Raw genomic sequence first — 13,853 nt, 5'->3', positions numbered from 1 at the left:
GCCCAGCAGCGGAATCGATAGTCGGGCCGCTGCCCGGACGGACCGGGCGGGGGCGGGGCTCTAAGGGAGGGTTGCGGCCCAGGCCAGTGCAGTCGGAGAGGCGAGGGCGTGGAAATGCCAGGGGTGTGTTCTGCGCCTGACGGACAGCCTCCCGGGCCATCCCGTCAACGAGTTCATGAAGGAAGGCAGACGCAGCCAATGGAAGCGCTCCAGGCGCTCTGGACGGCCCTCCCTGCCAGCCAATGGGGGGCTAAAGATGGTGCGTACTCGGGCTTGGCCGCGCCGCTGCCGACGCCTCCGCCTCCGCCTCCGCCTCCGACTACTCAGCGCTAAACCCGCGACTGGGCAGTGGGTAGTTGTGCGTGTCCTCTAAGAGTGTTAGGGAGATCCGTTTCGCGGAGCCGTTGCCAGAACCGGGTGAGGCTCCTTCCCGCTGTCCTTGTACTCCCGGCCTGCGGACGGTTGGGGTGGCCCCCGAATGCCTCGAGAGGCTGAGGCGGCCGGGAAGGCGGAGATGGGCAGAGGAGGCCTCCAGAGCCTTCGATTGGCCCGGAATAATCCCCGCGGTGCCTCCGCTGTCGCCGCTGCGCGTGGTGCCCCGGGCGCTGGTCTGAATTAGCTCATGTCTGGCGGGGCCGTCGCGTGCGGCCCGAAGACTGTGGGCGCGCGGGTGAGGCCTGGGCCGGGTGAGGACGACGGATGGGGCGAGGATCACGGGCACTTTATTTTTTTATCCCGGAACGGTAGGGGAGGGGCGCCGGTCTTAGTTATTCGGATTGTGCCAAGTGTGGGGGCTGCTGTTCTGCCGCGATCTTCAGGTCTTACTGGGCAGTTGTGCGTGTCCTGTAAGAGGGCTCGTTGGGCAGGGAGATCCGTTTCGCGGAGCCGTTGCCAGAACCGGGTGAGGCTCCTTCCCGCAGTCCCACGCGTTTCTAATGATGTTTCCGAAGGGGAGGTGATTGCTAGTCTAGGACCCAGGGCAAACGCTTGTGGAAAACATGGGAGATTTCAGTGCAGCACGACCTAAGCCGCTCCTACCTTGGCGTTCGTTGATGTCCAGAGTGACAGATGATGCTGGATAGGCCCATTTAGGAGAAAATTCCTTTCCCTTGCTGGCGCCAAACTAGCGTTTGTACCGCGCACCCCTCGCCCCCTTCGTTTGAGCCGGATTGGTGCCTACGCGCCCTGTCCCCCTATCCCCGTTCTGTAGATTGAAGGAACAAACTTAGCACTGTCTGTGGTGCGGTCCCCAAAGTTTATTAATGCTGGTGGGTGGAGGAGGGCAGAAGAGTGCTGAACTCCTTTATTCTTTGTCCCTCTCTGGGTAGGAATTGTGCAGCGCCCAGGTTGACTGTAACTAAATCTTTCACCTTTTTTTCTCACTGTAGGACCAGGAATTACCCTCAAGTCAATCTGTTGATGCTTTGACAGAAATTAAGGAGGAAAGCATCCCCTTTGTGAGTCATTTTACTCCCCTTTTCTGTTTCATACACTGAGTGCAATACATAGTACGTGTTCTGTGTGATTTACCTTTCTGGGTTTTTTTCTTTATTGCTTTTAGAGAGGCGGGGGAGAGGGGGAAGAGGCATTCATTTGTTGTTCTTTGGCTTATGGGGTCTCTGCTCTAACCCACTGATCTACTGGGCTAGGGCCTATCTTTCTGTTCTCTCGAAGGCAACTAATTGCTTGGGTGGACCCTGTTCTAATTGCACTGTAGGGCAAATCCCTGGGGAAGCACTGGGAGTGGGTGTTGATGCTTACACATCTGATATTCTCAAGAGTTCTAAAATAGGACTTAAAGGTAGCTTCATTTTACAGGCTTTGCATTTAACATTTTTTTCTTCCTTTCCAATCAATAAAAACATTTTTGTGTTGAATTAAGAAAAATCTGACTCTTCTGTTATTTTAAGGTTGACAGAGTGTTTTTTGTACGTCTTTCTTACACTAATGTATTTGGTGCTCATTTTGGCATAGTGAAATGCCCAGTAGCTTGGGGATATAATAGGATGTGATTGTGGTTCTAGATCTCTAATGGGCCTTCATAGTGAAAGGGAATCGGCAGGGACTAAGATTGACAGGGTAACAAGTCATTGACCCTGTTATAAATCACTTAGAAAAGCGTTTTTCTTATCAGAGTGTTTCTAGGGTGTTTCATTTTGATGCCAAAGAAAGGATTAGGTTTCACTGGCAACCAGATTGGGTACACATCTTCTCTCTTACTTTGCCAAGTGCAAGCTAAGTAGGGTCAGTAATTGAACGTTTGATAGGCACATTTACAAGTGCCCATCTTATTCAATTAAGTACAGTTTTAGTATGCAGATTTTATAAATGAGTAGGTTATATTTCTCTTTCCGGGATTGCTGTGAACATTGAAATGAGTATAAAAAGTGGAAAAGTACCTGGCCCATATGTTATGGGACACACATACATATATATTGTTAAAAGTAGCAATAGTTCTTATTCTCTCTCTTTTTTCCCCTTGATTTCCTGAGCTTTATCTTTCAAGCCTTTTATTGAGTTTACATTTATGCCAAATTTTAATTTCTGTAAGTTCTTTTTTATATTAGAAATGTTAACTTTGGAAAGTAGCCAGAGGTGACCTCTAAAAATGGTTTGCTATTCACTTGACCCAGAAAACCCCAGAAATCATGCAAATCAAGAGGTTCAAATCGTTGTGTTCACTTTAAAAACACTTGTGAAACTGCCCAGCCCATCAAGGGTATGCATAGTCAATAAGCCACCAAGTATTTGAGAGATGTTATTTTATAGAAGCAATGTGTGCCATGCTGTCATTACAATGGTGGAGTCGGCAGGGGTGCCCAGCCCAAACAGTGAAGCTGGACACAGGGTCAGTGGCCCAAAAAGAGTGTTGATTTTTTCTTGCAGAAGCTTGAAAATGCAGAGTAATGCTGCACTTAAGGGTTTAGATGTATATTCTCTGGTCCTTGAGCGCATACAGGTGAACAGAGCTTCCAAGATGTGACACAGTGTAGTGCTGGTGACCACTGCCCTCGTGGCCATGCAGATACAGGTTCTCATTGGATTTGGGCAGATGGTAAAATAACTGTGTAGCATTTTACTACAGAAGATGGCAGGCCATTCCATTTATTAAAGTCTCGTAATAGCAGGCAAGCATACAGTCAGGGAAGACTGCTTCCCTCCATTTCAAGGTTTCTAAGTTCCTCAGTATTCCAGATTTACCAGACCCATTCTCCAGATTTGCCAGACTCATAGGCCCTCACCAGACTCAGCACTCTCTAGCAAAACCGGCAGGGCTGCAATATGCTTTCTCTGGCAAACATTAGCAAACAATCGCCCCTCCCAAGCAGGAAGGCTTCTGCAATCAGCTGCCCTGAGGGCAAGCATCCTCAGCCTTCCACAGATGACACATACATGGCGCTGCCTCTCGCTAAATATAAGAGAGCAAACCCAAAGACACTTGTTTTCCCAACATTCCAACCTTTTGCTCGCTTCATGATGTCCACACAGGTATCCCTGTGCAAGGAATGAGGTACATTACATAAACTATAGTTACAGCACAAGTTATACAATTGCAACAATTACAAAGGTCCCTTCATAATGTCTCCCTGAACACTCTGCTCAAAGTGCAAAATGAAGGCCCATCTCTAGCCCCTACTCCACATTAGATGAGAGGGCCTGTCTAGTCCAGAGCTGTGTATATGGAAACTTTTAAGTGTCCTTGATGCAACTCTCCAACTGGACAAGAGCAGCTTTCCGGTATGTGGGAGACAGGCTGTAAGCTGACAAACTTGCCGCGAACCAGCGCAGCTAGTAATTCAGAGAAGAGAAAGCCTCTGGTCTTGCTTTATTATATAGTGTAGACCAGTGGTCGGCAAACTCACTAGTCAACAGAGCCAAATATCAACAATACGACGATTGAAATTTCTTTTGAGGCCCTGGCCGGTTGGCTCAGTGGTAGAGCATCGGCCTGGAGTGCAGGGGTCCCGGGTTCGATTCCTGACCAGGGCACACAGGAGAAGTGCCCATCTACTTCTCCACCCCTCCCCCTCCTTCCTCTCTGTCTCTCTTCCCCTCCCGCAGCGAGGCTCCATTGGAGCAAAGATGGCCCGGGCGCTGGGGATGGCTCCTTGGCCTCTGCCCCAGGCGCTAGAGTGGCTCTGGTTGCGATAGAGCAACGCCCTGGAGGGGCAGAGCATCGCCCCCTGGTGGGCAGAGCGTCACCCCCTGGTGGGCGTGCCGGGTGGATCCTGGTCGGGCGCATGTGGGAGTCTGTCTGACTGTCTCTCCCGTGTCCAGCTTCAGAAAAATACAAAAAAAAAAAAAAATTTCTTTTGAGAGGCAAATTTTTTAAACTTAAACTATATAGGTAGGTACATTGTTATTAACTTAATTAGGGTACTCCTAAGCTGGCCTTTGCTAAACACTCAAGGGGCCAAAGAGCAGCATGTGGCTCATGAGCTGCGGTTTGCCGACCAAGACCAAGGGCATAGAAAGCCTTTAAGCCAATACAGTGGTACCTTGAGTTACAAATTTATTCGTTCTGTAACCGAGATCGTAAGTCAGTCAACTTGAATATCAAACTGCTGATACTGGACCCGTGAGCCAACGTGCCAACTAGCGGCTGCTTCCTGAATCACAACTCATATCTCCAAATTTTGCTCAGATCTCGAACAAAAATATAGAACGAGTTGCAGCTCGTATCTTAAAAAATTCGTGTGTTGCTCTGTTCTTATCTCAAGGCAGCACTGTATACAAATAAGGAAGTTTGATACAAAGCCATTTATCTGAGGTAGAAATGGGATTCCTCATAAGAGTGATTCCTCATAAGAGTGCACCACCCCATATCATGCAACCATCAAGGGTGTGGGGAAAGCTTAGTTTTGAGAAGGGTGTTGAAAAGATCTTAGTATTATAAGGGTGTGTGGAAGATCTTAGTATTAGAAGGCTGGAGAAGAGCTTAGTCTTTTTTTTTTTTTTTTTTTTGTATTTTTCTGAAGTTGGAAAGGGGGAGGCAGACAGACTCCCGCATGTGCCTGACTGGGATCCACCCGGCATGCCCACCAGGGGGCGATGCTCTGCCCATCTGTGGTGTTGCTCTGTTGCGACCAGAGCCATTCTAGTGCCTGAGGCAGAGGCCACGGAGCGGTTTTTTTTTTTTTTTTTTTTTTACAGAGTCAGAGAGAGGGATAGATATAAATAGGGACAGACAGACAGGAATGGAGAGAGATGAGAAGCATCAATTATCAGTTTTTTGTTGCTACACTGTAGCTCATTGATTTTTTTCTGATATGTGCCTTGACTGTGGGCCTTCAGCAGACCAAGTAACCCCTTGCTCGAGCCAGCGACCTTGGGTCCAAGCTGGTGAGCTTTTGCTCAAACCAGATAAACCCATGCTCAAGCTGGTGACCTCGGGGTCTCGAACCTGGGTCCTTCCACATCCCAGTTTGTCGCTCTATCCACTGTGCTACTGCCTGGTCAGGCAAGAGCTTAGTCTTAAACTAAGCCCTAGGCTATAAGGATTTTGTCAGTTTACAGCCTGTCTCCCACACTAGTGCAGGAGGGCCTCCACCAGAGCTCCCCCCGCCCAATCAGGGTCTCTCATACTGTCCAAAAGTGGCATGTCCATTCAACAAGGAAGCTGTTACCCGCTCTGGTTACAGTCCAAGAGTCTCAGTGATCAGTCCACAATAGACAGCTTAGTTGTCTGCAAATAACCAAAGTAAAAGTCCATTAAGGCAACTAGGTTTGCATAAGGTCTCAGGCCCCCCCCCCCCATCCCTGCCATCACAGCAGCTCTGAAGATACTGCCTGTTGGTCAAATAAGTTTGTAAATATGATACATATGTTTGCTCGCTTATAGTTTGTTTTGGGTGTGGGGGACAGGCTGTGAGCTGGCCGGGTTGTTATAGCCTAAGGCTTAGTTTTAAGACTAAGCTTTTCCCCACACCCTTGACTGATTGCATGATGTAGGGTGGTACACTCTTATGAGGAATCCCATTATGCCTCAGATAAGTGACTTTGTATCAGAGACTTCCTTGTTTGTATATTGGATTAAAGGTTTTGATTTCTACACTATAAAATGGGACAGACTGGGAGCTTGCTCTCTCTGGGTTCCTGGGATTAGTATTAGAGGAAAGAGCAGAGAAAGGCCACGTGGAGAAGGCCAGGAGAAGCAGCCAAGATGGTGGAGTGCTGAGGGAGAAGCCAGTTAGTGCAGAGTTTGTGCAGAGAGAAGGAGATGGGGAACAGGTGAATAAGTCTGATGAGCTAGAAACATTTGATTCTAGGAAACTCAGATAAGTCAGTAGCATTGTGAGCACTGAATGAGTGGGTTTTAGAGCCCAGTGTGTGTTTTTACTTGCCTGCGGGTGCAAGCTAGGATTAAAGCTAATGGCTCACCAGTTCTTGGCTTCGTTCTTTTTTCATTACCAGTTCACCAGTTCTTGTTTCATTACCGACTGTCCTAATCAAATGTGAACCTGCTTGGGCTAGGCGGTTGTGATGGTGGCCGTGGCTACTGGCTTTACATCATCTCTCTCCCTTCCTGTCTGTCTGTCCCTATCTGTCCCTCTTTCTGTCTCTGTCACACACACACACACACACACACACACACAAAATCAACCAGTGAGTGTATGACTAGGTAGAGCCAAAAGATTTTGTCTCTTTCCCTTCCTTTCTCTCTGAAATTTTTTTAAAATGTTAATTTTGCCTGACCAGGTGGTTGTGCAGTGGATAGAGCCTTGGCCTGGGCCACAAAGGGCCCAGGTTCAAAACCCCTCAGGTTGCCGGCTTGAGCGTGGGCTCACCAGCTTGAGTTAAGGGTTGCTAGCTTGAGCATGGGATTATTGGCTGGGCTGTAGGCACCCCCCCCCCCCATCAAGGCACATATGAGAAAGCAATCGATGAACAACTAAGGTGCTACAATAAAGAATTGATGTTTCTCATCTCTCACTCTCCGTCTATCTGTCTCTCTCTACCTGTCCCTCTTTCTGTCTTTGTCTCCCATAAAAAATGTTTTAAAATAAATAATTAAAAATGCTGCCTGACCAGGCGGTGGTGCAGTGGATAGAGCATCGGACTGGGATGCAGAAGACCCAGGTTCGAGACCCCAAGGTCGTCAGCTCGAGCGCAGGCTCATCTGATTTGAGCAAAAAGCTCACCAGCTTGGACCCAAGGTCGCTGGCTCGAGCAAGGAGTTACTCGGTCTGCTGAAGGCCCGTGGTCAAGGCACATATGAGAAAGCAATCAATGAACAACTAAGGTCTTGCAACGAAAAACTGATGATTGATGCTTCTCATCTCTCTCCATTCCTGTCTGTCTGTCCTTGTTTATCCCTCTCTCCGACTCTCTCTCTGTCCTTGTAAAGAAAAAAAAGAAAAAGTTAATATTTTATGGTCTTTTGCTCATCACTTCTCCATGTAGAGTACTGTGGTTTTTTTATTTTATGGTTTCTTTTTCTTGCATTGTCTCTCCTTTGTTTTTATCTCTTTTAACAGTTTTTCTTATGGAAAGCTTTCCTCAAATATTTCATAATTCTTGACTGGTCAACTCATGATCAAGAATTGGGAAGTAGAAAGCATTTTAGAAGAGTGAGTGGAGTTTTCAACTTGAACCTTCACTCTAAGATGATATATTTGGCATCTGATGGAGAACCTCTTCAGTCCTTCTCTCTAGGTCTTTCTTTTTTGCTGGTTACTAATTCTACAGAGAAGAATCTTCTAATTCTGAGAGAAGTCTTACAGGAAAGAGTCTGCTGTTTGGAAGGTAGAGGTCTGGATGCAGCTCTCTGTGAATCATTGGGATTGGAGTAATTTCATGTGCATGGTTTTGAAGCATTCACTCTTGCTTGATAAACTCAAGATGAGGTGTTATGTTTTATCCTCTCCAGAGAATAAAAGTCTAAAACTTGTGCCAGGGTCGGAGAAAACCTGTCAGCATAAACATGGAGAGAGGTTGGGGATCGAGGAATTCCCAACAGTTTTACTTTAGCCACCCAACCCTATTCAAGGGCTATCTGGAGCCCTTTGAGGATTCTGCATCATAAATTAGAGTGCTCCTCAGCTTTTTCCATCACTTTTTAATTTTTATTTCTTAAATTTTTTAATTATTGATTTTAGTGAGAGCAAGAGAGAGAGAGGGGGACATCAATCTGTTGCTGTATGTGCTCTGATTGGGGATTGAACCAGCAGCCTGTGCGCTTTAGAACGATGCTCCAACCAAGTGAGATATTTGGCTAGGGCCATCACTGTTTTAGAGTTTGGCACCTGGGATGGCTGAATTAGTGTGTGATGTTAGTTGTGTGTGATCAGTCCACCAATTTAATTCCTATTGCTTTCTAGATAGTAATTTTGTACTTGGGCACTTCAGCATAGGGGGTCCTCAGGTTATGACACAATTCTTTTTCTATGACAGTGATATAACCCGAATTTTGGTGTAAGTTGAAACACCCTAGCCTAAGTTACTTACCTATCCTAACAGTTGTAATATCATAATCTAGAAATAAAAACACAACTAAGCCTCAGAAAAGGGAAAAGGACATAAATATACTATACTGTACACTGTATTATAGTAACAAAAAATGAGTGTAAAAAAATTCTCTTACCTTTATTTCTGTGGCTGGCTTGCACACTGGAAAGGGAATTGCAAGATGGGAGAGAGTGACCTATTGGAAGGAGGGAGCTGGAGAGCCAGAAGAACCTGCAGAAGGTGCTGGAGATACTGGGTCAGGTGAATCAGGATTGTCTAAAGAACATGCAGGAGATGATTCTACTGTACTACGGGTGTTTCATTTCAAGAAGCAGCTGAGGCCCTGGCCGGTTGGCTCAGCGGTAGAGCGTCGGCCTGGCGTGCGGGGGACCCGGGTTCAATGCCCGGCCAGGGCACATAGGAGAAGTGCCCATTTGCTTCTCCACCCCCCTCCTTCCTCTCTGTCTCTCTCTTCTCCTCTCGCAGCCAAGGCTCCATTGGAGCAAAGATGGCCCGGGCGCTGGGGATTGCTCCTTGGCCTCTGCCCCAGGCGCTAGAGTGGCTCTGGTCGCAGCAGAGCGACGCCCCGGAGGGGCAGAGCATCGCCCCCTGGTGGGCAGAGCGTTGCCCCTGGTGGGCGTGCTGGGTGGATCCCGGTCGGGCGCATGCGGGAGTCTGTCTGACTGTCTCTCCCCGTTTCAGCTTCAGAAAAATACAAAAAAAAAAAAGAAGCAGCTGATATAAAGGGTACAGGATCTGTTGCAGGCCTTGCCACCTTCCTAAAGAATTGTTCCAGGCTAATCCAGGCTAATCTGGAATTAATTTGCCCACGTAATCTGTAAGTACAATGCTAACAGCGTAAGCCGAAACAAGTTTCAATTTTTTTAAAGTTTTTATGGGAGTGAGCATCATAAATTCGAAACGTACCGTATTTTTTGCAACATAAGATGCACCTGACCATAAGACACACCTAGGGTTTTAAGGAGAAAAAAAAAAAAAAATTCTGAACTAAATGGTATGTTAAAATATCTAATAAAATACCATATTTTTTGCTCCATAAGATGCACATTTTTCCTCCAAAAGTGGAGGGGAAAATGCCCGTGCATCTTGTGGAGCAAAAAATATGGTATATCGAGACTCATAACCCGAGGACCCTCTCTAATTCTCTTGTTTATGGTAGTTACTCATTTGATTCATACCTTTATTTTGTTTATGATTTTAAATGGGAAGGCTTATATTATATACTCACAAAACAAGGATATGGTTTTGGATTTGAAATTATTTTCATGTAAATGTATAAAGAGCTGTTAGTTCTGTTACACTGTAGGTGCATAGAATGCCACATAGAATAAATTTGTAATTGACAGTTCATGTAGCATACATCCTAATCTTTATTTTTTTAATGTTTTTTATTTTTATTTATTCATTTTAGAGAGGAGAGAGAGAGAGAAGGGGGAGGTGCAGGAAGTTTCAACTCCCATATGTGCCTTGACCAGGAAAGCCTAGGGTTTCGAACTGGCAACCTCAGCATTTCCAGGTCAGCACTTTGTCTGCTACAACACCACAGGTCAGGCCCATCCTAATCATTCTTAGTAGAGCCTAGAAAATACAGGTGTCATTATAGGTGGCCAAAATGAACCTTTGAAAAAGTAATTTTAGACCTGACCTGTGGTGGCACAGTGGATAAAGTGTCAATCTGGAACACTGAGGTCGCTGATTCGAAACCCTGGGCTTGCCTGGTCAAGGCACATATGGGAGTTGATACTTCCTGCTCCTCCCTCCTTCTCTCTCTCTCTCTCCCTCTCTCTCTCTCTCCTCTCTAAAATGAATAAATAAAATCTTAGAAATAAATATATGAACAAATAATTTTTTTCCTGGTGATTTTAATATTTAAAGTTTCATATGCAGGTTAGTTTACCTTTCTCCTCGTGTTAATCTTGTCATATCATATTAATATCTCAACATTTCTATTTGAGCCTCAGTTTTTGTTTTTGTTTTTTGTTTGTTTGTTTTTTGTATTTTTCTGAAGCTGGAAACGGGGAGAGACAGTCAGACAGCCTCCCGCATGCGCCCGACCGGGATCCACCCGGCACGCCCGCCAGGGGCCACGCTCTGCCCACCAGGGGGCGATGCTCTGCCCCTCCGGGGCATCGCTTTGCCGCAACCAGAGCCACTCTAGCGCCTGGGGCAGAGGCTAAGGAGCCATCCCCAGTGCCTGGGCCATCTTTGCTCCAATGGAGCCTTGGCTGCGGGAGGGGAAGAGAGAGACAGAGAGGAAGGGGGGGGGGGTGGAGAAGCAAATGGGCGCTTCTCCTATGTGCCCTGGCCGGGAATCGAACCCGGGTCCCCTGCACGCCAGGCCGACGCTCTACCGCTGAGCCAACCGGCCAGGGCTTGAGCCTCAGTTTTTTTTGTTGTTTTTTTTTTCATTTTTCTGAAGCTGGAAACAGGGAGAGACAGTCAGACAGACTCCCGCATGCGCCCGACCGGGATCCACCCGGCACGCCCACCAGGGGCGGTGCTCTGCCCCCCAGGGGGCGATGCTCTGCCCATCCTGGGCGTCGCCATATTGCGACCAGAGCCACTCTAGCGCCTGAGGCAGAGGCCACAGAGACATGCCCAGCGCCCGGGCCATCTTTGCTCCAATGGAGCCTTGGCTGCGGGAGGGGAAGAGAGAGACAGAGAGGAAGGCGCGGCGGAGGGGTGGAGAAGCAAATGGGCGCTTCTCCTATGTGCCCTGGCCGGGAATCGAACCCGGGTCCCCTGCACGCCAGGCCGACGCTCTACCGCTGAGCCAACCGGCTAGGGCTTGAGCCTCAGTTTTTTTACTGATTCTTTTTAGTATATAAGTTTGTTTTTTAATTTTTTTTTTTTTATTGATTTTTAGAGAGAGAAAGGGAGAGACATTGAGTTGTTATTCCACGTATTTATGCATTCAGTGGCTGATTCTTCTATTTGTGCTGCCCAGGGATCAAATCCACAAGCCTGGTTTATTGGGACAACCCTCTAATAACTGAGCTACCTAGCCAGGGCAAATATGTAAGCTTTTTTTTTTCTTTTTTCTGAATTAAGAAGCAGGGAGTCAGAGAGACAGATGTACCCGACTGGGATCCACCCAGTATGTCCACTAGGGGGCTATGCTCTGCCCATCTAGGGCGTTGCTCCATTGCAACTTGAGCCATTCCAGTGCCTGAGGCCGAGGCCTCGGAACCATCCTCATTGCCCGGGCCAACTTTGCTCCAGTGGAGCCTCGACTGTGGGAGGGGAAGAGAGAGATAGAGAGAAAGGAGAGGGGGAAGGGTGGAGAAGCAGATGGGCGCTTCTCCTGTGTGCCCTGGCCAGGAATTGAACCCAGGACTTCCACATGCTTTGCCAGTGCTCTACTGCTGAACTAACCTGCCAGGGCCTGAATATATAAGCTCTTAATTGTACATAAATATAGTTGAATATTGAATGACTACTAAAATATAACTAATTCTTTAAATTAATTTTTAAAGTTAAAGATCTCAGTATTAGTGATCTCAGTTATAAAAACAATAGAAATTTTTTTGTAACTTTTAAAAAGCACATTTTAAAAACTGTTACACCAAAGTGTACATTTAAAAATAGTTAAAACGCCCTGACCTGTGGTGGTGCATTGGATAAAGCATCTACCTGGAATGCTGAGGTCACCAGTTCAAATCCCCAGGCTTGTGCAGTCAAGGCACATACAAGAAGCAATTACGATGAGTTGATGCTTCCTGCTCTTCCCCACCTCCTCACCTCTCTCTTCACCTTCACCTCTTCCCCCTCACCTCCCTCCCTTCTCTCTCTTCCTCTCTTCTCTCTAAAATTAATAAAATCTTTTTAAAAATGGTTAAAATGGCAATTTATTATATATAGTTAAGTGCTTTTTAAAAAATACTTAATGCTATTATATGCGTAATGGATTACTGTAGAAGGTAAACATAACTTGTATTTGCACTGGGAAACCAAAAAACTTTGTATCACTCTTTATTTGCTTTATTGGGTGTTGTAGAACCAAACCCAACAAATGTCTAAATTGTGCCTATAAAAACAACTATGAGATGAGATATTATGAAAAATACAGTACAATTAGGCAAAGTACCCTCATTTATGTACTTGTTTTAGTGTTAGCTTTTATCTTTACCTTTAATTAAATACCCTGTCAACTTTGAGAAGTTGTTATCCATTACCTAGAGATAGTTTGTATTTGAATCCTGCTTGGGTTTTAGCCTAACTTTTTATAGAATGGTAGTATAATTTTCTATCAACCTTCCCTGTGCAGATTTTCTTTTGATTTTACATTAATTTTCATTGTATTATACAAAGTTAAAATGAATTAAACATCAACTAATTATACTTGGTAGATGAATGAGGTACTACAAGACTAAATGTTTCAGATTAATTATACTTGTTGAAATCCTAGAATGTAGGCTGACAATTTTTCTTAATACTGTCTCATGGGTCAGGGATTTTAACATTGTTTGCACTCTAATATGGTCCAGACAGAGACTAGGTACTTGCATGTTCAGTTATCTCAGTAAAAATGTGAAAGTCATTTATTATGCCCGTTTACAATTTACAGTTTAGAGCAGTAAAGCTTGGCCCTGGCCTGTTAGGTCAGTCGGTTAGAGTGTCTTCCCAAAATGACAAGGTTGCAGATTCAATCCCTGGTCAGGGCACACATAGGAAGCAACCAATGAATGCACAACTAAGTGGAACAGCGAATGAATGCTTCCCTTTCCCCTCCCTTCTCTCTCCTTTTCTCTGACTCTCTAGAAAGTCAACCAATCTAAAACAAACAAAAACAATTAAGCCCTGACTGGATAGCTTGGTTGGTTGGAGCATCATCCCAAAGCACTGGCGTTGCTGGTTTAATTCCTAGTCAGTTCACATATAGGAACAGTTTGATGTTTGTGTCTCTCTCTCCCTGCTTCTCTCTCTCTAAAAAAAATTATTTTTAATTAAAAAATAAAGAAAACTGCCCTGGCCGGTTGGCTCAGCGGTAGAGCGTCGGCCTAGCGTGCGGAGGACCCGGGTTCGATTCCCGGCCAGGGCACACAGGAGAAGCGCACATTTGCTTCTCCACCCCTCCGCCGCGCCTTCCTCTCTGTCTCTCTCTTCCCCTCCCGCAGCCAAGGCTCCATTGGAGCAAAGATGGCCCGGGCACTGGGGATGGCTCTGTGGCCTCTGCCCCAGGCGCTAGAGTGGCTCTGGTCGCAACATGGCGACGCCCAGGATGGGCAGAGCATCGCCCCCTGGTGGGCGTGCCGGGTGGATCCCGGTCGGGCGCATGCGGGAGTCTGTCAGACTGTCTCTCCCTGTTTCCAGCTTCAGAAAAATGCAAAAAAAAATAAAAAATAAAAAATAAAGAAAACTAAAACTCATTGAGGTGAAGTAAT

The 13,853-nt window shown here is 46.2% G+C and overlaps 1 protein-coding gene across 16 annotated transcripts in view; it reads left to right on the top strand.

The window, feature by feature from the left end:
- Positions 1–237: 237 nt before the first annotated feature.
- ZMYM5 (zinc finger MYM-type containing 5) overlaps positions 238–13,853 on the top strand; it is a 68,630-nt gene continuing 55,014 nt past the window's right edge. For 10 of the 16 annotated variants that reach the window (XR_010729152.1, XR_010729150.1, XR_010729151.1 and 7 more), the window contains exons 1-2: positions 288–417; positions 1,389–1,457. Coding sequence is in view for 1 of the 16 variants with exons in the window: in XM_066258280.1 (XP_066114377.1) it covers positions 623–670; positions 1,389–1,457 (117 nt within the window). In the remaining 15 variants the exon portion in view is untranslated. Of the gene's footprint in view, positions 260–287; positions 687–865; positions 902–1,388; positions 1,458–9,129; positions 9,287–13,853 lie in introns of those variants that run through there. The other 6 variants (XM_066258280.1, XM_066258276.1, XM_066258278.1 and 3 more) reach the window with 5 other exon arrangements.

This window comes from Saccopteryx bilineata, chromosome 2 (assembly GCF_036850765.1).
Source record: "Saccopteryx bilineata isolate mSacBil1 chromosome 2, mSacBil1_pri_phased_curated, whole genome shotgun sequence".
Classification (NCBI taxonomy): domain Eukaryota; kingdom Metazoa; phylum Chordata; class Mammalia; order Chiroptera; family Emballonuridae; genus Saccopteryx; species Saccopteryx bilineata.
Note: the sequence above shows the minus strand (reverse complement) of the source record. Positions and strands in the feature narration are given on the sequence as shown.